The sequence below is a fragment of the Borostomias antarcticus genome (assembly GCF_949987555.1).
Source record: "Borostomias antarcticus genome assembly, chromosome: 10".
Classification (NCBI taxonomy): Eukaryota; Metazoa; Chordata; class Actinopteri; order Stomiiformes; family Stomiidae; genus Borostomias; species Borostomias antarcticus.
Window position 1 is genome coordinate 15,281,394 of NC_140243.1, and position 22,937 is coordinate 15,304,330.

Sequence of the window (22,937 nt, forward strand, 5' to 3'; positions counted from 1 at the left end):
CTTTATGTACTTTATGGGGACTTTTACATGATATGACACATTCATAGACATGTGTAACTTTAATGTAGCAAAACATGACTAATCTAGTTGAATTATTCTCAAAGTAATCTGGAAAAGAATAAAAAGTGTTACACTTGACCCCACTCTCCCCTACGTGCTACAAGTGTTGTAGAATGTCACCATAACTACAGGTGGTTGTTGTGCTACTTTATCTTTCTAATTTCTATATAGCAACGGCGATAAATATCCATACAGCGATATCTCCGTGACCCCTAACGTCAGTCAGTAGTTGAGAAATAATTGACCGTAAAGTAGAATGTGTGGATAATGTTTGTCCAAATATGGTTATTTCGGTCTGAGTCGTGAAACTGCACGGTAGCCTTTTGCCTTGTCTTAAGACACGCCCTGTTTAACATCCAAGCGCTGTGATTGGCGGAAACCGCTGTGTTCGGAGGTGAGAGTCCGCAGCTTCACCCGGTATCGACTCGCATAAATAATGAGAAGTCGTTCGATGTACACAAATAATAGCGACAGACGTAGGTATGGGATCTGCCCAAGTAGATATTTCCAGTACACATAATCCATGCGAAGGCTACAAAGAGGAATGCATCTTCTGCAAAATAGTAAACAAAGAGATGGGCACGGAGCTTCTTCATTCGGTAAGAGAGCTTTTAAAAAGTTAGTGCAGGCACTATTGCAAGCTGTCAAGCCAATATTGTCTATGGTGTTGAATGATGACCCCTTGTTTGTGTCGCCCATACTGATTCAATTTGATCCCATTTAGTAATTTCCTGCCATAAATGAGATCAAAGAATGGACGGAACAAGAAGCCTAGCCTATGATACAATAGGGTACAGGAGGCTGATGGCATCTATGCTGGATCTATATTGTGTGTGTGTGTGTGTGTGTGTGTGTGTGTGTGTGTGTGTGTGTGCGTGTGCGTGCGTGCGCGCGCGTGCGTGCATGTCTGTCTGTCTGTTTGTGGCACTGTCACTTCCTTTTTCTCGGCCAGGACGAGGAAATCTCCTGTTTCCGAGACATCATTCCCAAAGCGACCCATCACTACCTGGTGGTGCCAAACAGACATGTCGACAACTGCACGTCACTCAGCAAGGAGAACATTCCTTTGGGTAGGTTTGGACTAAGTATGTGTTCTCCAGGAATAATTTGTAAGCAATTATTAATGCTGCAGCAATAAGTAGCTATCTCTGCATTATGAGCCTGCTATAAGCCTGGCATCGCCACTAACTAAGAGCTTCTATGAGAAAATTCTGTCTGCCAGCGTAAATCCAACCTGCTTCATGCCCACGGTTTGGGTACCCATAAGGCCATAGAACAATGCCCTGTGTTGCTGATTGGATCTGAGCACGCTTTGAACTAGGCGTGACTATTGGCCACGCCTTTATGGGAGGACGTGCCCTCAGCTCCAAGCTTTTTTTAATGCTCCCTGGACAAGTGGAGCATACTATAAGTATTATAATTTCTGTAGCAGAGCCAAACAGTGGTATACAAAGGTGCGGTTGTCACAGAGGAGCTCAATCACTTATCACTCTAGATTACTCGCAAGGAGATTATTTGCAATATAGCAATATTTAAATGTTTAAAATCTTACAGTTTTAAATAACAATGCTGCCTTATGAGATTAATTGAAGTTCATAAACAAGTCAGACATATCTGATGGTGCTCGGAGAGCACAGATCTCCGCCCATTATTGCATTTCATGGCTCTGTGTGCGCACGTTCTTTTAGATTGCTGCATTCGTTAGATTGAGAGATTTATGCCAGCCCAAACCTCCGTATCTCTGTGACCTTATCATGTTGAATATGTCAGTCTCAATCCCCCATTGACAATGATTTATTCACTCCTGAGCTCCTGAATCAGATGTTCATGACCATGTTTGGGAGGCTTGTGGACCCACCCTGTGATTTAGATATGTTCCAAAATAGAATGGGTTCTAAGTTGGCCCACGCCAAACCCCTTCACTGAGTTTCATGAAAATCAGTCTGGTAGTTTTTGCATAATCCTGCTAACAAACAAACAAACAAATCAACCAACCAAGAAACGGCTCATGGACCTGCCCCGTGATTTGGATCCGCTCCAAAATGTACTGGCCTCTAAGTTGTCCCATATGCTACACCCCTCCACAGAGTTCCATGAAAATCAGTCTGGTAGTTTTTGCATAATCCTGCTAACAAACCAACCAACGAATAAATAAACCAACCAACCAACACACTCCACCGAAAACATTACCTCTCCCCCTGCAACGCTGCCGTTGGGGCGGAGGTAATAAACCAACACATGCCACCAAAAACATGACCTCTCGCCCTGCTCTGATGCTGTGGTGGAGGTAACTAAAGTTTATGGCTCCTGAAACTTTCCTGTCGTCATGGGCAGTAGAATTAAGCAGCCTGTGCTTTGCTCTGCCCTCAGTGGAGCGGATGGTGGAGATGGGGAAGGAGATACTGCAGAAGAACAACGTGACAGACCTCAGTGATGTCAGGTAAACTATGATGACACCCACAGCACACAGAGAACCCCCCGCCCCACCCCTACACAATGAAACATGTTTTTCAAATTCCTTATTGTATTCTCACTTTATTATCCACACGCATGAAGTGTGTACGACTGATTAAAGGGGAACGCCGCTGTCATAGCAAGTTTAGCTCAAATGTCGCTTTGTCCTCAATGAAACCGATCCGTAAACACCAACATTTAACCGATCCGTGCAGTAGTAAGCTAGCTCCTTTTTCCTCTGTGTGCGCACCCCATTTATAATGGAGGTCTATGGGCCTCTGCTAAAAACTATGATACATATGCATTTTCAAGGCAGGAAGCGCAGGGTGTGATCTTACCGGTGTCAAAGGGGGTGCGTGCACAGAGGAAAAAGAAGCTAGCTTGAGGACAAAGCGACATTTGAGCTAAACTTGCTATGACAGCGGCGTTCCCCTTTAAATTGCAACAATTGAGCTACTGTATATTACATCCACTTCTTTGTATAGAGTGACCTACAACTTGCAGTAGGCCATCATTGTTCTGTATGGACCAATAATGCAGCCCTTGTTCATGTCTGAAGGCTTGGTTTCCACATCCCCCCCTTCTGTTCTGAATCTCACCTGCACCTGCACGTCCTGGCACCTGTCAGTCAAATGGGCTTGAAGTCCCTCCTCTACAGCCCCAACTCCTATTGGTTTATCAAGGTAAGCTCCTACTACATTGTAATTAATAGACACAGTCATTCATGTGTTACAGTATGACAGTGTTGCTGTCTTAAGCGTAGTACTGATTCACAGTTCCCATTGTCTATGACTGTTCTAGCATCTCTCTTTCATTCTCTCTTTCTTTGTCTCTTGTATGAGCCATAATCATAATCACAACACTAATTATTTGCTCAATTATTGCAATTAAACACAACGTGTGTGTGTGTGTGTGTGTGTGTGTGTGTGTGTGTGTGTGTGTGTGTGTGAGTGTGTGTGCGCATGCGCGTGTGTGTGTTTATCGCTTGCAGGCAGACCAGTTGATTCAGCAGCTAAATTCCAAAGGAGAGAAACTGACAAAACCCGTTGTCGCGAACCTCAGCTGACATCCGAGACTGGCATTATTCAACCACATAGGCCAGATGAATTGAGTGCACTCTTTGTGATCGTGAATTGGCCCCTGTGAGATGCAAAATCTTTTGTCTTTTGGTCTCCACTGAGTGTGCCTTGGTTTTATTGTTTAGTCTTTGGTTTAGTTTTTTACCCCTCGTGGTGCCTTTAACATTTTGTGGAAACTTGTTAGACTTGCCCTTGGTGTAACTTTGTGACTTCATGCCCAGGGTAATGGAGAATAAAAATGTGAACGCATACTCATTGTGCTGTGATATGATTTTAAAGATATTCTAAAGACATTTCACTGACATGGTAGATGCAGTGTGACATTTTTCAGAATTGCACAGTATCTTGAATACAATTTGACAATATTTTGAATTCTGTCCTCATCCCGTCTCCCTCAAACTATTGCTCTCATATGGAAAAAAAAAAACACTGCCCACAGCAGTGTGAGCTCCACCAATCAGGGACGTCGCTGTTGGCAACCCCACCCAACCCCCGCCTAGGACTACAGTACATCCGGCCAAATTGATTGATTGGACACTGATTGAGCACAGCCACAGTTACTCTGCAATTAGGAAGACAAGCCAAAAATCTTTGGCATAGAAAAAATGGCATAGAAAAATGTGTGTCTTGTATCTACATTAGAAGGCTCTAGGTCTTAGTGTTAATTTATAATGCCTATAGTTGTGCCGTTATTTTAGTGAAAGTAACTAAAATAAGTAACTAGTAACAAGTTACTCCACACAGGCAGTAATATTATAATAGTAACGTGTTACACTCAAATTAACCCAGTAATGTGTAACAAGTTATGTTTTAAAGTAACTTACCCAACACTGGTTTTAAGTCAGTTAGGCAGTTAAGGCACGGTACCCCTCCTTTATCAATAGGCCTATTCCCATTCAATTTCTTGATTTAGTTCACGTCTGCGTTTGTGGATTCAACTCACTCCACACACCACAGCGAACCTAGCTGGTTGAACTGAGCTGAATTGGGTATCTGGGTCACGGCACCACTGTCACAGGTTTCACGTGTTGCTTGTCAGTATAGCTTCCACCCTCACTTGCCCATGCTAGGTTCAATGTCGGGTCCTCTGACTTGCCAATGTACATGACAACCTTACATAAACACTGCTTTAGCCAGCTACTCCACCGAAAAGTTAGCGATTTGATGGCGCGGGCGCGGGGAGTGAGTTTAACCAATTTTGAAGCTTTAATATAAAGTTTTAATGAGAATCAGAGCTCTTATCTAAAATGCTACAATTCCATACTAATATCACAAGGTGGCAACCAAGAGTTATTTATTTTCCTTGAATCAAAGAGAGAATGCACTCACTGGAGGCTCATTGGATCAAGCATCTTGAATAGTCTCTCTTTTGAGGAGCCAGTACTTGTACAGTACACCCACAGACCTTTAGCTTTCTTAGGTTGTTTTTTCCTCCAGCATATTAATGAGAATTAATGCACCAATTCTATTCACTGGGACAGCCATTATGAAACAAGTAGCCAGCCAATGCCAGAAGAAAAAGATAGACTACAACACATCCGAATTGATATTATCCAGCCAGAAAACAATACAAATAAGATATAAAGATTCAAATGTAGTAATACGGCCCACTTCATATAATCAAAAGACTGACAATTTGACAGATGAAAAAAAAACTAGCTAATTATAAAATATAAATTGTATTGCATACGATTATTTTTTACTTGCTTCGTTATATGATTTTCCTTTGGACAACATTATAATTTTGTTCTTAGTACTGTAGTTACAGCTATACATAGCGAGAAAGGCATTCCTTCAATGATAAGGACTCAAGTGTGTCGGGTCTGCCTGAGTCTGTTGATAAAGATGACTAGTTTGTGCTGCATGCTGTGTTCTGAATGTGACCACGGGTTGTCCACAAGCTTCCATGGTTGAATGTGAAGTAATTACATGTGTATGATATGATTCAACCATAATCAGTGAGAATGTGAAATTATCCCTATAAATCATCCCTATAATCTTGGAGAAATCACTGATCTGACATGACTGGATTGGTATCAGCCCTGTGTAGAGAGGCACTTGTTCTCAAAGGTCCAATATTAGATCAGAGATTACTTTGGGGGGAGAAGGGAAGGTTGCACTTATAGAGAATTCAAACCGAGCCATGCAATAAATAATATCCTCAGTAACCTTTAATCTGACTAAGGAACATGAATTCAATTGTCCAATAATAATTTAACTGTTTTCAATTGTGTGTCACTTAACACAATGCACCATACTGTATAATTGAGGTAAATTATGAATGCTGAGTTCTAACAAGCTTCATGTTATCTTTTGATGGATGAATTGCTGTAAATCATAATCTCTGTGTACAGTATGTAGTTGATTCTTAGGTTGAATAAATGGGACTGCTGCTTCCCAGTATCAGTCTCTGTGTGTTGGTGGGTAGGTGGGCGTGTTAACATGCTAATTAATGATTTGTCTATTGAAACACTTTATTGCAAAGCAACAAATAGTCCAGTAAACATATGTACTGTATGTGAGTTTACTGTACTACAGTACTTGTTCAGGAAAAATACACTGGAATGTCACATTATAGAGTATACCCTCAGCATCCCTGTTAGACATGTTTTTTTGTGTGTCCAGTGTGCATACTTGTGCATGGGTGTGTGTGACTGTGTGTCTGCGTGTCCAAGAGCACCTGGATACCAAAAGTGACTTGTGCTATTTCTCATTACATACAGTACGTGTCAAGTAACTTACAAATGGATTTATATAGCGCATGTACAACCTGTTGTGCAGTTTTACAGGCTAGAGTGAAAGGGTATCTGTCGAACATACTTGAACTCAACAAGCCTCAGCACCTAGTCTCTGGCTTTTGTCATCACCCTATTTCAATTACAGTACAGCAGGAAACCCTGGGTCCTTTCAGGCCAGTGGGATCAAGTTTAGACCTCAGCACCATATTACATGTCACTGTTGCCTCCTCAGGTTCTCCCGGGCAGCGTCTCGATACCCTCCTGTCCCCAATTCAGCCGATGTGCACATCTTCACTTCCTCGTGCACGGGCTGGTAAGAGAAACAAGCGGGACTTTGTTCTGACATAGTTCTCTGACCGAAACATAGTTAATACATCTGAAATTTGCATTGATTTACAGCGTGCGGAAACCCCTATCTCTCCACAAACCCCTTCCTGTCTATTCTCAAAATCCACAGTCCCAAATGCTTTTGAATATGTGTCATTTGGTGCACTAGAGAGGTTTGCACTTAGGATAAGAGGACAGAGAATTTGGAATGAAGCAAATTGTGAGAACAGTGAGGTACCGTTATATCCACAACTGTAAACCTGTGGACATAAAGAACAATACAGGACTCAAATAACTCTTTAGCTGCAATTGTACCGTTTTCACATAGGTGGATGTTTAAGAAAAGAGTATCGGTATACTCAGTGTCCAGAGAACAATAAGCAGGTACAGTATTCTGTCTGCGCCTACAGTACAGTACCCCTGACTGCACCGGCGCCCACGGCCGTCCTGCGTCGTCTGCGAGTCACTGCAGCAGGGTGATGAGCACGTGGTCATCCTGGCCCTGCCACAGCATCTCTCCCTGAAACTGGACCAGACCCTGCCTCCTGGCCCTCAGCAAGATGCCCACCACCTTGTTGGAGATGGTCACGTAGCGCTCGAACAGCCGGCCGAACTCCACCGCCGGCCGGCCGCCCTCCCCGCGGCGCTCTCCCATCTCGCGGATAACCCGACAGAGCTCCTCCACCTCGCGCCCGATGAGGGACTGGGCGTCCCTGCCCCTCTGTTGGGTGAGGGAGCCCTCACGGGGCCTCCCGTAGCCGTCCTGGCCCCGCTGGAGTTGCGCGCCGACGGGCCGCCCGTCACTGCTGAAGGGGTTGTGTCTCTGGTACTCCTGGTGCTCGGTGGACCACCTCTGCCAGTTCTCCTTGAGGCCTTTCACAGACACCACGCACTCCTCATGTGGGGGAGGCATGCCGTCGCCTGTCTCCATGGCGACTGTCCTGTGCAGGTGGGCTGGCTGGTTCTCAGGTGATCTGGCCACCTTTGGGCATGGCTTTACTTCCTGGAGAAATAATTCACATATAGAAGCCCATAGATGAGGAGCCTTTCATCAATACCATTAAGTTTACTTCTAAATGCTAAAACTTTGCAATTTCTCATTTTCACCATTAATTGTTATATCGGCAAGGTTATCCTCACAATAGGACAATCTTACCCTGGAGCCATGTGCAATAATGTAATGGTATAGACAATATAATTATATTAATGTATGCTAATGGTATTGACATATCTGGATCACGACGCATTGCCTATATTTTTTTATCGACTTTCACGATTAAAGTACTTCCATCAGGGAAACCGAAAAAAAATAAAATAATAATAATACAGAAAAAAACAAAAAACAGAGACCATTTACCAAATATAGTAACGTTAGTGACAGAACAAGTGCGTGAACGTATTACTGTCAAATTTTCTGAGATTTTCCTGTCCTGCAGGCTTGTTATAGCACATTTTTGACTTACCTCACACCTCTTTTTGTCCCAACTTGTGCACCCTTTCACCGGAGGCTCGTACACTGTTGCGGATAAGTGTCCATTCTATGGAACTTTAAATTAGGCAGTTCCACTGTTACAGATACTTTCTGACCTCGGAACGCTGACTGACGCTCGCAGGGACCAATGACAATGCGGTGCCGGTGAGCGGATCCAGCTCTGATCCAATTGTTGACACGTTCTCTGCTGTCTGCACCGTTGGCAAAGAAGCTTAAAGAAGGGATATGTTATTTAGCCGAGGGAATCCCATTCCCGGTCACTGTTAAATATAGACTACACACCCTCATCCCAGCCGTGACTGGCAGATTAAATAATGTGTAATAATAACGGGTGAAGGCTATGCTGCTACATCATGGTTCGGAGTATTAACTAATCATACACTTGGGTTAAATTTGTATATTGTGTGTTGCCTAAATAACTATTTAACACAAACATTATTTGGATTCGTAGGCATATCTTTGCAATTTGTCAGTTCGGAACCATGTGTACGGAAGCACATTCCAGACGGATATATTTTGAGGGCGAAACAAAAATGGCGACGTACAGTAGCAGATCATGCTTACAATATTTGCTTCATCTCGCTCAAGATAATCTTGATTTTAGGCTACCGGTATGCTTCTTTTCATTCATATCTTACCTCTCTTACGCAGGCATTCATATGCTTTTTTCCGTCACTGCATGTCCACCGGTAATTGTTTGATAATCTCTGTTGCACTATTCCTGAAGCCAGTTGGCTAGCTACATCAACATGTCTTCTGTCATGATTGTACATCCCTGAGTGTTTATTCTCTCTTTGGCCGTGTAGGAGATCAGGACGCTGCTCTCTCTAAGAGGAAAACCATTCCATCCAGCTGAAAACGTCATAGAAAATGTAAAATAAGATAGATCATGTATCTTAATGTAACTAGCCTACATGTAGCGTTAGTTGAACATAGCTATGCACATTGCTTGTGTTTTATGCCATTTTACTGTGTCAATATGATATAATTGCTATAAGCATCTGCATTTCATGTGTAACGTTACTGTAGGTTTGGGTACAAGCTAGCCATCCTTTCCTAATGATTATCTCTCTCCCATCCCCCTCCCCATCTCTCTCTACCCCCTATAGTCTCCGTTCTGGCGGCTGGAAGGCTTATCAGAAGAGGATGTCCTCAGTATCATGGCCAGATCAGTGTGTGCCAAGTGAGTGACAGATCCTCAGGCTGCCTGGCAGAATGGGTATTTCACAATGTTGTCTTTTCAACATCATCAACAACCAGGTTCATCAAGCTGGTTGCTGAAGAAAGTCATAATTCACATTTCTGTTCTATTTAGAGTGTTAACTCTCAAGATAGATTTGATAAAGTGGTAGCTGCTGTCATCCAGTTTAAAACATTACTACTCTGGTACTAAGAGTCCGACCGCTACGCTCTGCTACCTCAGTGTGACTGGTTGTCCCGTCAGTCCGAGGCCCCTGTGGTCGATCGGCACGGTCACGGCTCTTTTCTGTCCTGGCCCCGCAGTGGTGGAACGAACTGCCCACTGACGTCAGGACAGCAGAATTGCTGCCCATCTTTCGCCACAGGCTCTACCTCTTCAAAAAGTACTACCAGTGCTGAAGGGAGGGAGGGTCCCTCTTAAGCACCAATTGCATTTTTAGTTTGCCATTCTTCACTTTGCCTTCAGCACTAGATTACTGTATGCTCTTAGTCACTTGTTTTAGAAAGGAGACATACTGGGTTCTGGCAAGTAGTAGTACTTTTCCTACGTTAAATGCAATTATTGGATAATAAGTGTCAGCATCTGTCGTGTTTCTCCATGTATTGTTTTGTTCTCCCCAGGTCTGCGTTCGAGCTGTGGGGTCATGGAAGGACACACAATGAACTCAGGTCTTCTCTGTTGAAATATCCGACAGAGAGCATGGTTAGTGGACGTAGCGGGTGTTGCCCTTACCCAGATTACAATAGACTTCCCCACACACGCATGGACTTTAACTACTTTTCCTGTCACCATGCCTCTCCACAGTCCCCCTTCCTGCAGAAGAACTCGACATATAAAATCAACGTCTACACCTTCAACAAGACTCTGGAGTTTGAGGACAGGATTAAAAAGATAGATGTGAGTAGAAGATACATTTGCTGTTTCTTACACCAGGTGAGTATTTGTACTTGGTTGTGTACCCGCATGTGTCTGTCTGTCCGTCCGACCGTCCGCCTGCCCATCTGTTTGTCTGTTGAAACATGCACATTTTCCCTCCCAATGCCATGATCTCCTGTTGTCTCTCTGTTTCCCCAGGCTATGGAGTATCTCCCGTTCCAGGGCACGGTCAGTCTGAAGAAGCCCCAGCACATCTTCTGTCTCTTGGAGGACTATGGAACAGACCCGAACAACATCCCAGATCAGCCCTTCTACATCTACTTTGGCAGATGGGTGAGTCATGCCCATGGGTGAGTCATGCCCATACATGTGCTCTACGTCATGTTGTAGAGATTTGTTAGTGGTCTGTTCACAGCGCTGTTAATGAAATTTCAGTCTCACCAATGTCAGCTACATCATTTGGTTTTCTCTTTTCCTACCTGACTGTTCTTCTAACTTTGTAGTTCATTCCCCTAGAATCAGTCTGTTAAAACTAAAATGTGTTTCTGTGTGACATCACTTCCATGTCCTCTTCATCCTGAAACTGTATGTCACTTCCTTTCTCACGTTATAAGATATCACTCCAGAGTCCCAGTCACCACTCTTGCGTAGGAAACACTTCCTATTCAGAGTCCGTTTTGCAAATCGTAACATAGAATAAAACTATTGTCTTTTGTTTGAAACCAGCTTGAATCGACCACATCGCGTGTTCTTTGAAATCTAACTTAAACCAAGGATAGATTTTCATGCATAGCGCCTTACAACCACAATACCGTAGTCCTTTTTTCGTTTGAAAAAGGCACTTATATAGAGTACGTGACAGACTGTGTTGCGTCTCAGCACCTCAACCAGGGCTTACTGCATCTCACTCAGCTTAAACTGGGTGTACTGATAACAGACACGTGAGCATCCCCTAGAAATGCCACTTTAGCCTAGTTAAGCCACAGAACTGCTAAATGCTGGCAATTATTGCAACTGAGGAGTTCTTGTAACCAATTCAACTAGGTTACACCCCTTCACTTTTTCCACATTTAGTTACATTACATACTTATACAAAAGGGTTGCCAAGCAACAACAATCTACAATGCATTGGATCAAGTGTGAGGCGCATTAATACTGCAAATGGAATGATATGCGGTCCCAGGTGTGTGTTACAAAGTATTTTAACACGGCTTCCAGCCAATCAGAATCAAGAACCAGAACTAACCGTTGTATAATTATTTTTTTTAAATACATTTGCAAAAAAATTCTAAAAAACTTTTTTGCACTTTGTCATTATGGGGTATTGTGTGTAGATTGAGGAGAACAAAATGAATTGAATCCATTTTGGAATAAGGCTGTAACAAAAAATTGAAGGGGTGTGAGCACTTTCCGGATGCTCTGTATTCAGGATTCACGTACGTGTGTGAGTCATCTAGCTCCCACTTCCATCCAGATCCTTCGATTTTGTCATCTATCGTGAGAAACCTGAGAGAAGATGGCATGTATGACATGAATTGTGTCACCTGACATCTTGTTTTCCTCTCAGATCGCTGACGGTCAGAGGGAGCTGATTCGCTCTCACAGCGTGAAGAACAGGCACTTCATCGGCAACACCAGCATGGATGCTGGGCTGTCCTTCATCATGGCCAACCACGCCAAGGTCAAAGAGCACGACCTGGTGTACGACCCCTTTGTTGGGACAGGTGAGGACTGCCAGAGACATAAACTTTTGTGACTTTGTAAATGAATGTGACTCAACTCAACGAAATTTTATTTATGAAGCACATTTAAAACAACCGAGGTTGACCAAAGTGCTGTACAGGACTCTCTCTCCTCTCTCTCTCTCTCATTCCCCTCCTCTCTCTCTCACTCCCCTCCTCTCTCTCTCCTGTCTTCTAGGAAGCCTGCTGGTTGCATGCTCTCAGTTTGGTGCCTATGTCTGTGGGACAGATATCGATTACAACACGATCCATGGGATAGGTAGGACCTTAAGAACATCTCTGATAGTTTCTCTTCATATTCATTTCACTTATTCATTCAAGGAATTCTCCAATTGTCTTGTACTCAAACACCTGGTTGATAACGCTTTGACAATCAGCAACTACCTGAAGTAGGGTCCTTTCTGAAAAGTGAGTTATTTCTGTGTGTTTGGTTGGTTCTCAGGTAAGGCGAGTCGTAAGAACCAGAAGTGGCGAGGTCCGGACGAAAACATCAGAGCCAACCTGCGCCAGTACGGCACGGAGAGGCTCTACGTGGATGTGCTGGTCTCGGATGCCGCTAAGTCTGTCTGGAGGGGCGGGGCCCAGTTTGACGCCATCATCACAGATCGTAGGTCCTCATCTTCAGTACGACATGTGATCGCTCTGTTCCCTGAGGGGGGGGGCGTTTATAATTGAATCTGTATGAATTTAGGCCAGTAAGTTATGTGAAAGTGTAACACTCTCCGACTCACAGACTTGATCACTGTGAGACTGAACATGTAACGTTGGATCTCTACAGTGATCTTTGATCTCTTCTCAGCTCCATATGGGATCCGTGAATCCACTAGGAGGACAGGATCTCAGAAGGACACCACCAAGCCGCCCGAGGACTTGTAAGACCCTCCCCCAGTCAACGCATGTCACCATACAAGAATGGAATAGAATTGAATTAGGGCTTTCAGTTGATTAATCTAATTAATCATGATCTGTAATTAATTAATTAATTAATTACAGACGAGTAAAGCATTGGCTTTTGACATTACAAAAGGTGGTATTAGAAGTCAATATACTGTTTTATTCAATGAATATTTTCAGTATCTTATGTGTAAGGCTATCAATCAATCAATCTGAGCAACATATTCAGCTCACGCCAATACATCCAATACGTCCATGGATTTTTGAAACTATTGTGCCTCTTGATGGCAGCTTGTAGCTGCATTGGAGGACATAATTTGCAATGCTTCCATTAAGCCCTTGTCTTCTACCATAGCAATTGACCTGCAGTCCATAGCAATTAATTTTGCGATTGAGTTTGTCAATTTGTCTGAGATAGACTTGGCTTACTCATTCTGTGCTGCCTGCTCTCTAGCCTACGAGGTTTGCTGGGCAAAATCAATTATTATTATTGTATTTATATTTCGATTAATTTGAGTTAATTTTTGCATTGTTAATTGATCTACTTTACGTGTTAAAGTGGCTGCCCTAAATTGAATAGAATACTTCATTGTTGTATAATTTTGTACAGTTGCTTTGGCCTCACCTCAACAGTCAAAAAACCATAATCTCCCGCGGGACATACACAATACTGAAGGCAAAATGCGTACCTTAAGGTTAGTTTGATATGTCATACGTGGAAGACAAATGCTCGGCCACCAGAGATGTTGTGAGAGAGGTAGATATTCCCCTCCTTCCTGTGCCTGCAGACTCATTTCACCACACAGCACATGCTCTGATACAGCCAATCGGAAGAATAGAATCTCCTCTTTTTATCGTCTCTGGTGAGGCTATCAGTCTGGAGCCTTGTCATCCAAGAACTGTGCCATTATGAGCCAAGCATTTGAATAGTCTTTGTTACCAAACGTGTGGCATGACAATAATACTAATCATCATCATGAATAGCAGCAGAACACCATCAGGTCACAGATGACCAGGCTACATACAGTAAAGAAGAATAGAAAGCTATAATACCAACACCTGAAATGTATTTAAAAGGGGGTCCGCGGTGGCGTAGCGGAGTGCAGTGGATCTAGTGCATCGGCGCCGATGCAGCTGCCCACCGGGGACCAGGGTTCGATTCCTGGTCTCTCCAGAGCCGAGTCTGGCTGGATCGCCGTAGGGAGTGACATATTGGGCAGTCACTCCTTGAGGGAGGTTAGTTTAACTCCTTGAGGGAGGTTAGTTTAACTCCTGGAGAGAGGTTAGTTTAACTCTGCTTTGGAACGCTACGCTGGGGAGGATTGGACACTAGGTCAGGTGGACTGGGAGAAAATGGGAAAAAATCGGAAAATAAATTTGAAAAGAAAAAGAAGCCTATGACACTTGCTATTGAGCTTGATTGTGCGATCCTCCATGTTGTCAAGACAGTGTTCAAAGGCCCCTCCTTTCCCTCTTTGCCCCCCCCAGCTGTGGAGACAGCCACGTTCCTGTTTCCATGGCGTACCACCTGAGCGACATCTTCACCGACCTGTTGAACTTCGCCGCCCACCACCTGGTTCTGGGCGGGAGGCTCGTCTATTGGCTGCCCATCTATAGACCAGAGTGAGTAACGTACAAGACGGTTGGTTACCTCTGCCGCAGCGACAGCGTCGCAGGGCGAGGGGTAATGTTTTCAGTGGCGTGTGTTAGTTTGTTGGTGTATTTGCTTATTGGTTTGCTAGCAGGATTACGCAAAAACTACCAGACCGATTTTCATGAAACTCGGGGGGGGGGGGGGGGGGGGGTTAGCCTGGGCCAACTTAAAACCCATTACATTTTGGAGTGGATTTAAATCATGGGGTGGCTTTTGCACTGGGTTGTGCGGGGGGAAAGCCCGGAGCGCACTGCATTGCCCCCCGCCGGCTCCAACCCGAGGTGGGTGCCACAGGGCCGGACAAATATGGCCGTCCATTCACCTCCAGTCATTTTTTGGACTTCGGCTCAGGACCGCTTATCCCTCCAGGGTCCACAAAATCTGAGGAACACAGCTTGTTTATTTCCCCGCAGGAACACGCAAAACTACCTGACTGATATTCATGAAACTCTGTGGAGGTGTGTAGTATGGGCCGACTTAGAACCCATGGGGTTGAAACAGCCATATCTTGAAGTGGACAAGGTCACAGAGACATGGGGTTTGAGCTGGCATAAAGCTCTCGGCCTAATGAATGCAGCAATACCAAACATGTCCTGCATTCGTGGGTGGAGGTCTGTGCTCTCTGAGCACCATTTCTAGTTAAGGCTTGTGACTATTCAAGTTCACAACTTCTACGGTTGCACCAGTGTCTCCATCCACTTTGTAAAAGATTGTGTTTTAACTTGTCCTCTATGATCGTGTTGTATTATGGGCCCAAACAATGTCTGATAAGCTCTACTCCACCAGGACAGATTCATCGTCAGTCAGCCGTTAGCCTTGTTGATGCTGTCTTTTTCCGTCTCTGTCCTGCCCTGTCCTGCCCTGTCATGTCCTGTCATGTCCTGTCACGGCCACTAGGGTGCTCTCGACATCCTCTTGTCTCGGTGCTCTTCATATCCCAGCTCTGTGATCTGTGTCCCGGAAGCCCTGAGCAGAAGCTTATGAGCTGTATTCCTATGAGGTGGTCAGGATCTGAGGTCACCCACCTCACCTGTGCTGTCTGACTGCCCGAGGCAGTGCGCAGGCGTACTGAGGTGTGTGTGTGTGCGTGTGCGTGTGCGTGTGCGTGTGCGTGTGCGTGTGTGTGTGTGTGCGTGTGTGTGTGTGTGTGTGTGCGTGCGTGCTAGTGTGTATGTGTATGTGTACATGTGCAAGAGTGCGTGTCTGCGTGTGCGTGTCTGCGTGTCTGCGTGTCTGCGTGTGTGTGTGTGTGTGTGTGTGTGTGTCCATATGCAAGACAGGCCCCCAGGACAGGCCTACTCCCTACTGTACTGACCACAGATTACAGGGCGAGCAGGTGGCAGGAGGAAGGTGAGGTCACCACACACACAGACCCCCTCTGTCCTCTGGCAGTCCCCGCTGTGTCTTCTGTCTGACTGGACTTTCCCTCCGAGACACAGCTGCAGGGAGGCACTGCCCGGCAATCATGTCGCTGAGGGAGCAACTTTGTTGTGTGTGTGTGTGTGTGTGTGTGTGTGTGTGTGTGTGCGTGTGTTGTGTGTGTGTGTGTGTGTGAGTGTGTGCGTGCGTGCGTGCATGCGTGTGCTGTTCTTTGTGTAGACTTCCATGCTGCCACTAGATGGTGCTATTGACCGGTGCTACAGCTGAGACGTGAGAGAGGTGTTGAGAGAGAGAGTAAGGGCTTGAAGAGAGTGTTGAGAGAGAGGGTTTAGAGGTGGTGATGGAACTCTCTAGTAACGGTTGTTGATAAACACTGCCGTCAGGGTAGTGGCGTGGGGTGGGAGGGGGGCGGGGCCAGCTGCTGTCGTGTTGTTCTGTTGCTCTTTTTGTTCTGGGGTTATTTTGTTCAGGACGTTTGTCCAGCAGCATGAACGGACCCACGATTTGCAGGCTGGCAGGTCCATCACCCCATTAAGTGCGATCGGGAGGGGGAATAGGTGGCAGTCGATTCAAGGCGTAGGTCGCCGTGCCGACCAACATCCCATAACGCTCCGGAGGCCCAATATTCCACAGTGGCCATGGCGACACAGCGGACAAACATCAGGGTGAAAGGCTGGTGTCGCTGCGGCCGGGTTGGTAGCTACCGACTGACGCAAATATGCTAACACATACATCATCCAGTCTAAATAGGGTCTACCTAGTCTGGCATGGGGCTGGCGCCCGGCCACAGCTGCTCTAGCTGGGCTGCTTGGCTAAGCCCGACTGGCCTCATGACAACAAGACACTGTATTTCCACCATATTAGTGTAATCTAGGGCACCTTTCTCACTCATTTCCTCAAAGACAGGGCCAGCCATCACTACGCCGAGGAGAGAGAGAGAGAGAGACAGAGACGAGAGAGATGGGGGAGGGTGAAGAATTGAGTGCAATTTTGAGGGGATTTTGCTCTGCGCTTGCCTAGATTTAAAATCTTAGATTTGGAAATATGAGATTAATTATTTTGTTTTAAAGGTTATTTACTAGTTTCTATCTTATCTCTATTCTCGAACCAGCTTACTTTCAAGTAAAATTATCTTGCTGCATGGACAGATCATTTCACTAGTAGGAAGTAATTTCTCCTCAAATTCAGTATTTATTTCTTGTATTTTAACAAATGTTTTTTGCAGTGTTCCTGCTGCAGATCATATCGTGTCTCACTCAATATTCAAGAATTTTGCTGTTGATAGTCACTTTTACAGTTACAGTAAAGCCATTCTCCCAACTAGACTCACTTATCCTCATTTTCTGCATCATCATCATCTTCATCTTCATCCGCTTATCCAGGGTCGGGTCGCGGAGGCAGCAGCTCCAGCTCATTTTCTGCATCATGATCATAATTCAGTCACTGAATCTTTGGCACATATTCTGAATGGCTGCTATGAAAGCATTGTTGATTTAGTTAAGGGCATAATTCCATATGTGCACTTTTCCGGCAAAATCTACAAACAATCTTGTGGCTCAACTACCATGTTCAAACTGTAATGAATGTGATGCCTTGTTACAGCTAATACAGATGTTGTTGATGATGAGGACAGAAGAGAAGTCACCAGTCTGGAAGAGGCATTCCTTACCAAGGTTTTAAAGTACCAACAGCTCAAAGATGCTATTATGCAGCTTGGGTACAAATACAGTTCATTGCCGCAGTTTATATTTGGAAGCCTACAGTAGGTAATGTCCACAGATCTTGAATCTGGAGGGGTGTGTAAGGCATTGGCAAGATTGTGTTTGATGTCTGTGGTGATTGGCAGTCGCCACGTCTGGAGAAGGTGCCGTTTCCTGTATCCATAAAGGCTGAACTGATGTTGTTGAGATTCCTGAAGCTTGTGTGCATCTAGTATTGTTTATGTTCAAGGATTTTTGATCACATGTGAACACAAATAAAGATATGAACATGTGTGTCTTTGTGCTCAGGTACTGTGAGGAGGTGGTGCCTCTGCATCCCTGTCTCAGCCTGCTCAGCAACTGTGAGCAGACCCTCTCCAGCCACACCTCCCGTCGACTCATCACCATGGAGAAGACCAAGGAACCTGAGGTGTGTGTGTGTGTGTGTGTGTGTGTGTGCGCGTGTGCGTGTGTGTGCGCGTGCGTGTGCGTGTGCGTGTTCAAGGATGTTTATTTGTCATAGGATTCAAGGATTAATTTGTCATAGTATTCATTTATTTGTGGGTGTGGGTGTGTTGGGATGTGTGTGTGTGTGTGTGTGTGTGTGTGTGTGTGTGTGTGCATACAGTACAAGCATTGCTTGATGGCTGTTATCTGTTTGCTTAAAAACAGCAACTCTTTTTGGGGTGATTCGGTGTGTGGGTGTGTGTGTGTGGGTGTGTGGGTGTGTGGGTGTGTGGGTGTGTGTGCACGCATTTGAGAGGAACATGATCCATTTAAAAGAGAAATACATCCTTGATAATAACAACTTAATCCCCTCCTTGTTTGTGTTTGTTTGTCCATGGTAAACATGATGAATGAGCCTTCAGAAACGGATCTGCACTAACTGCCCGAGTGTGCCACAGAATATGTTCACTCTCTTTTTTCATTTAAATATGCCAGCATGCATGTAGAGTTTACTGTGTAAGTATGAAGTGTGTGTGTGTGTGTGTGTGTGTGTGTGTGTGTGTTCGTGCGTGCGTGCGAGAGAGTGAGAGTAAGTGAGTGAGAGCGAGAGGCTGAAGAAAACCTCACCATCTGGCTATGATTGACTCATTTTTTTATACTACACTTAAATGTCCAAAAAAGTCGCACAATGCATGGGAAATAATCCATCTTTGGATTTGACAACCATCTCACTTCACTTCAAAACCCCTTAAATTGCTCCCATGAAAGCATCTGTGAATCACACGCGCATGTGCACGCACGCACACACACACACACACACACACACACACACACACACACACACACGTACGGCTGTGTAATCTGAACCGACTGTCATGTGTCTCAAACATCCCATCGGACCAGACCTGGACCATACAGGCTGCTCTATGTATAGACCTACATGTAGGTTCTAGAGGTGCTATTTCCATAGTCTCCCCTGGCTACTTTCAGGGCTCTGCGTGCTCAGAGTCTGCCTGTCTGGCCCGTGTCTGTCTGAGGCTGCCTCTCAGACCTGGATCACACTACTGCGTTTGTCGGTGTTTTCGCCGAAAAAGACCTACGTTTGCGCCTAGCAGTTACACTACTGTGGCCAAAATGAAGCTCGAACACGGAGGAATAACAGGAGTCATGCAAAAAACAGCCAAGCAGATAATAACATCGAACTCAAACTGTATTCGATGTTTACAGGTCCCCCCAAAAAAGTATATACACTTCAAATCATAACCCAAGCCAGAGTAGACACTTCAAATAATATTGATAAATAATATAATCACATTCAAAGAAAAGTGTAACTGGAAAATGTTTAAAAGCCTTTATTGAGATATGCAGGCTATACGCGTGGGTAGGTTCCCCAGCTTAGTCTTTTGTCTTCCGACCAAAGCATCAATCCTGATGCAGAAGTTTGTGCTTGTGAATAAATATTAGGGTGTGTGAATGTCTTCGAATTCACCAACTGTCTGTCCATGTCCCACATGTCCCATTGTCACTCTGTAACATCAACATCAAGAGATAAATAGACCTGCTATTTTAAACCTCACAGGCCTTATCTATGGTAGGCCTATGGAACGCTGTGCTCGTGCACTGCGCCTAAGAACGAGGTTGGGTGAATGGATGAACTTAATTTTCTCCTCTTGGTAAAAGTTGGAATAAAACAAAAAATGCATTAACACAAAGTAGATGAGATAGTGGTTGGGAAGCAAAGGGAACATGAATTCCAATATACCTGGCTGAGTTCATGGTTTACAACCATTCACCTCTTACAACAACAAAAACAACATAAATAAATAAATAAATAAATAATAAAATGAACAGTAGTAATAATAGGCTATAATATTGTTATCACTGCAGCACAGATTGAGATTACAATTAGAGATTGGAATAATTAGGCTATCTTTTTGGATTCAAGATTATTTTAAAAGCAGGGACTGGAACACAAACGGGGATGGGAATGTATTTGTTGGTGACTATTGGTTGGATGGCTTGACCGCTGCATTTTAAACTCACAACATTCTAGACTATGCTACTAGCCAAGAAAAATACACCCTTGATTGCTATAGCTCAAACTCATAAATCACCTGTTTGATATGCTCTTTAATGGTGGTGTGATATGTGTTATCGGGCACATTAGTGTGATAAGAGATTTGAACAGATCTTTACGTGCAATTTCATGTGTGATCACTGATTGTTTGCCCCGTTCGAAAACATCGCCATGAACAAACGCAGTAGTGTAATCCAGGCCTCAGGCTGAGGTGGCAGAGGACACACGGGCATTCTTCTCTGGCCTATGAGGAATTTCCCATCTCCACAGTTCAGGTTCTCGATTAGATGTCTCTATTGTCTACCTTTATTTTGGCTTCGCATTACAAAACTGAACACAGTAGGGCAGTGTTAAAATCACATGACTGTACTTTAAGCCTGTAGGCCAGTCTGTTTGATGGTCCTGTTAGGTGCTGAGCTCTTGCGTGTGTGTAAAAACGGTCTCCAGGTTACCTGGCAGCACTAGTTGTGGCGACGGGGGCGAGGTGACGTTGAAAGGAGGCAGGCGGGTGTTGGCGTCACCACTTCCAGCCCTCCGTCTCCTAGACACCTTGTTACTCCCCGTTCCAATGCCTCCGTCTGTCCGCTCGCCCGCAAACCACACACAGCCTCGCCAAAAGCTGTCTAACCACCTGGCCCAGCTTCAGCCACAGCTCTATACCCCAGTCCCAGACCCAACCCCAGACCCAACCCCAGTCCCAGTCCCAGTCCCAGTCCCATCCAAGTCCCAGTCCCAGTCCCAGTCCCAGTCCCAGTCCCAGTCCCAGTCCCAGTCCCAGTCCCAGTCCCAGTCCCAGTCCCAGTCCCAGTCCCAGTCCCAGTCCCAGTCCCATCCCAGTCCCAGTCCCAGTCCCAGTCCCAGTCCCAGTCCCACCCCCAGTCCCACCCAAATCCCAGTCCCAGTCCCAGTCCCAGTCCCAGCCCCAGTCCCAGCCCCAGCCTCAGTCCCAGCCCCAGCCCCAGCCCCAGCCCCAGCCCCAGCCCCAGCCCCAGCCCCAGCCCCAACTTCAGTCCCATCCAAGCCCCAGCCCCATTCCCAACCCCAGTCTCATTCAAGTCCCAGCCCTAGTCTCAGTCTCAGCCCCAGTCCCAGTCTCATCCTAGTCCCATCCCCATCCCTAGACCCAGGCCCGGTTCCAGAACCATTACCCCAGACTGTACCTTACCCCTTGCCCAACCCCCTTGCCCAACTTTCCAGGAAGGAAGGAAGGAAAGTCTCAGGGACACTCTGGGTATGATGCCATGGAACAGTAAGCCCTCCATTTCAAAGGGCTGGCTTACTGAACTACCTATCTGGCAAACAAGGCTTAAGCCTGTGATACTTGCTTTTAACTACGCATCCACGCGTCTACCGCACATCTCCTGCGTGGCTAGCACGCATCTCCTGCGTTCCTTTGGAGCTTGACTGCGCAAATCATGCAGAAGTTGCCGTGCCGCAAAATACGCACTCGTCTACGCGTATGCATTGGTTAAACCGCAAGTATATCGCAGGCTTTATTTTGGTTCCTACCTCAAAGTCTGCCACTTTCTCTGTGTGCCGCTAGGGTTAACTTGTTTACATTTACATGGTCTTGGGGTGAATTGGGTTAGCTTGGGTTAGGTCTAGGGTTAGGTTATGGTTAGGTCTAGGGGTAGGGTTCAGGTTAGTGTTAGGATGGGCAGGACTGACTTCTCGGCTGTCTCCCCAGGAGGCAGATGCTCTGGCACACCTGTCAGACCCCCACTTCAGCCCCTATCAAGGACACAACGCCTTCAGGGAGAAATATTTCAGCGGTCTCACCAAGAAGACTGGCAAGGACGACAACAAGATGGACGCCAATGGGGAGTGACCAGAGATCAAATGCAACCAACAGTTAACAAAATGGACTCCATAAAGGACTGTATGCTGTTTTAAAATCTCTCTCTCTCTTTATATCATGCGTTTTTTGTTATTGTAATGATATTTTATGCCTATTGCCCTTTGTAAAGAAATAAAAACAATATTCAAAAGTCATTGGTCAGAAGTTGAAGTTTGGTTTTGATTGGTTGTTTCTACCTTTTCCTGGAGATACGACTATTGGATCACAGAATAAAGTGGGGGCGGCTGTAGCTCAGTTGGTAGAGCGGGTCGTTCAGTGATCGAAGGGTCAGTGGTTCGAATCCCAGCTCCGACTGTCCACATGTCAAAGTGTCCTTGAGCAAGACCCACCCAATGAGCAGGTTAGCACCTTGCATGGCAGCTACCGCCATTGGTGTGTGAATGTGTGTGTGAATGGGTGAATGAGAGGCCATTGTAAAGCGCTTTGAGTGCCGCCAAGGTGGAAAAGCGCTATATAAGTGCAGTCCATTTACCATTTACCACCAATGGTCATTTTTGGAACAGAGGGCTTGTCGTTTCCTGAAGATTCCTCCTTCTCCCCCCACAGCTTTTCCATTACACAAATACCTTTGTATCCAGACCTTATGAAAGAGGAAATGGTCTTTGTACTCAGAGGGGCTGATTTTGTCATTATTTGCCGTCATTGTGTCACCATTGGGAACCTGCTCAATCTACATGTTGTCATTGTTGAGCGTCACTTTGGGAAAAGATGCCAATCCTTGATTAGTGTGGAGCGTCACTTTGGGAAAAGATGCCAATCCTTGATTAGTGTGTGTGTGTGTGTGTGTGTGTGTTTCCGTGGTGTTAGCAGATGTGTGACTAGAGATGATAGGCCTGCTAGAAGAACTGTCTTGGAGAGGTCTACAATCAGCCAGATGGGGGCAGTATGGATCAGTTGATGTGGCGCTTGCCTCAAAGTTCACCAGCCCGTCTGCCTCAGAGTTTGAATGGGGTCTCTC

General features: G+C 45.3%; 3 protein-coding genes across 3 annotated transcripts; 2 read left to right on the plus strand and 1 right to left on the minus strand.

Annotated features, from left to right (window-relative positions):
* The first annotated feature begins 550 nt into the window (after positions 1-550).
* LOC311313890 (adenosine 5'-monophosphoramidase HINT3-like) lies at positions 551-3,764 on the plus strand. The gene is made up of 5 exons (XM_084444139.1): positions 551-659; positions 1,013-1,130; positions 2,431-2,500; positions 3,074-3,197; positions 3,506-3,764. The coding sequence occupies exons 1-5, from the start codon at positions 636-638 to the stop codon at positions 3,578-3,580; spliced, it is 411 nt and encodes a 136-aa protein (XP_084300265.1). The 5' UTR covers positions 551-635; the 3' UTR covers positions 3,581-3,764.
* Positions 3,765-7,121: 3,357 nt separating this feature from the next.
* On the minus strand, positions 7,122-7,589 carry LOC311314191 (actin-binding Rho-activating protein; the record flags this gene model as incomplete). The annotated part of the gene is made up of 1 exon (XM_084444527.1): positions 7,122-7,589. One exon carries the CDS (start codon positions 7,587-7,589, stop codon positions 7,122-7,124), a length of 468 nt encoding a protein of 155 aa, XP_084300653.1.
* A 1,094-nt stretch (positions 7,590-8,683) lies between these two features.
* trmt11 (tRNA methyltransferase 11 homolog) lies at positions 8,684-22,113 on the plus strand (the record flags this gene model as incomplete). Its single annotated transcript, XM_084444300.1, has 13 exons — positions 8,684-8,761; positions 8,957-9,022; positions 9,260-9,333; positions 9,972-10,053; positions 10,156-10,248; positions 10,426-10,560; positions 11,795-11,951; positions 12,148-12,228; positions 12,412-12,576; positions 12,769-12,841; positions 14,352-14,486; positions 17,907-18,027; positions 21,809-22,113. 13 exons carry the CDS (start codon positions 8,684-8,686, stop codon positions 21,947-21,949), a joined length of 1,401 nt encoding a protein of 466 aa, XP_084300426.1. The 3' UTR covers positions 21,950-22,113.
* Between the last annotated feature and the right edge of the window lie 824 nt (positions 22,114-22,937).

Bases quoted from the DNA above. Each gene is read 5' to 3' on its own strand.
- LOC311313890 (XM_084444139.1), top strand. From the start codon at position 636: ATGGGCACGGAGCTTCTTCATTCG. The intron at 1,131-2,430 runs GTAGGTTTGGAC...CTCTGCCCTCAG, and splicing joins CAAGGAGAACATTCCTTTGG to TGGAGCGGATGGTGGAGATG. The intron at 3,198-3,505 runs GTAAGCTCCTAC...TATCGCTTGCAG, and splicing joins ACTCCTATTGGTTTATCAAG to GCAGACCAGTTGATTCAGCA.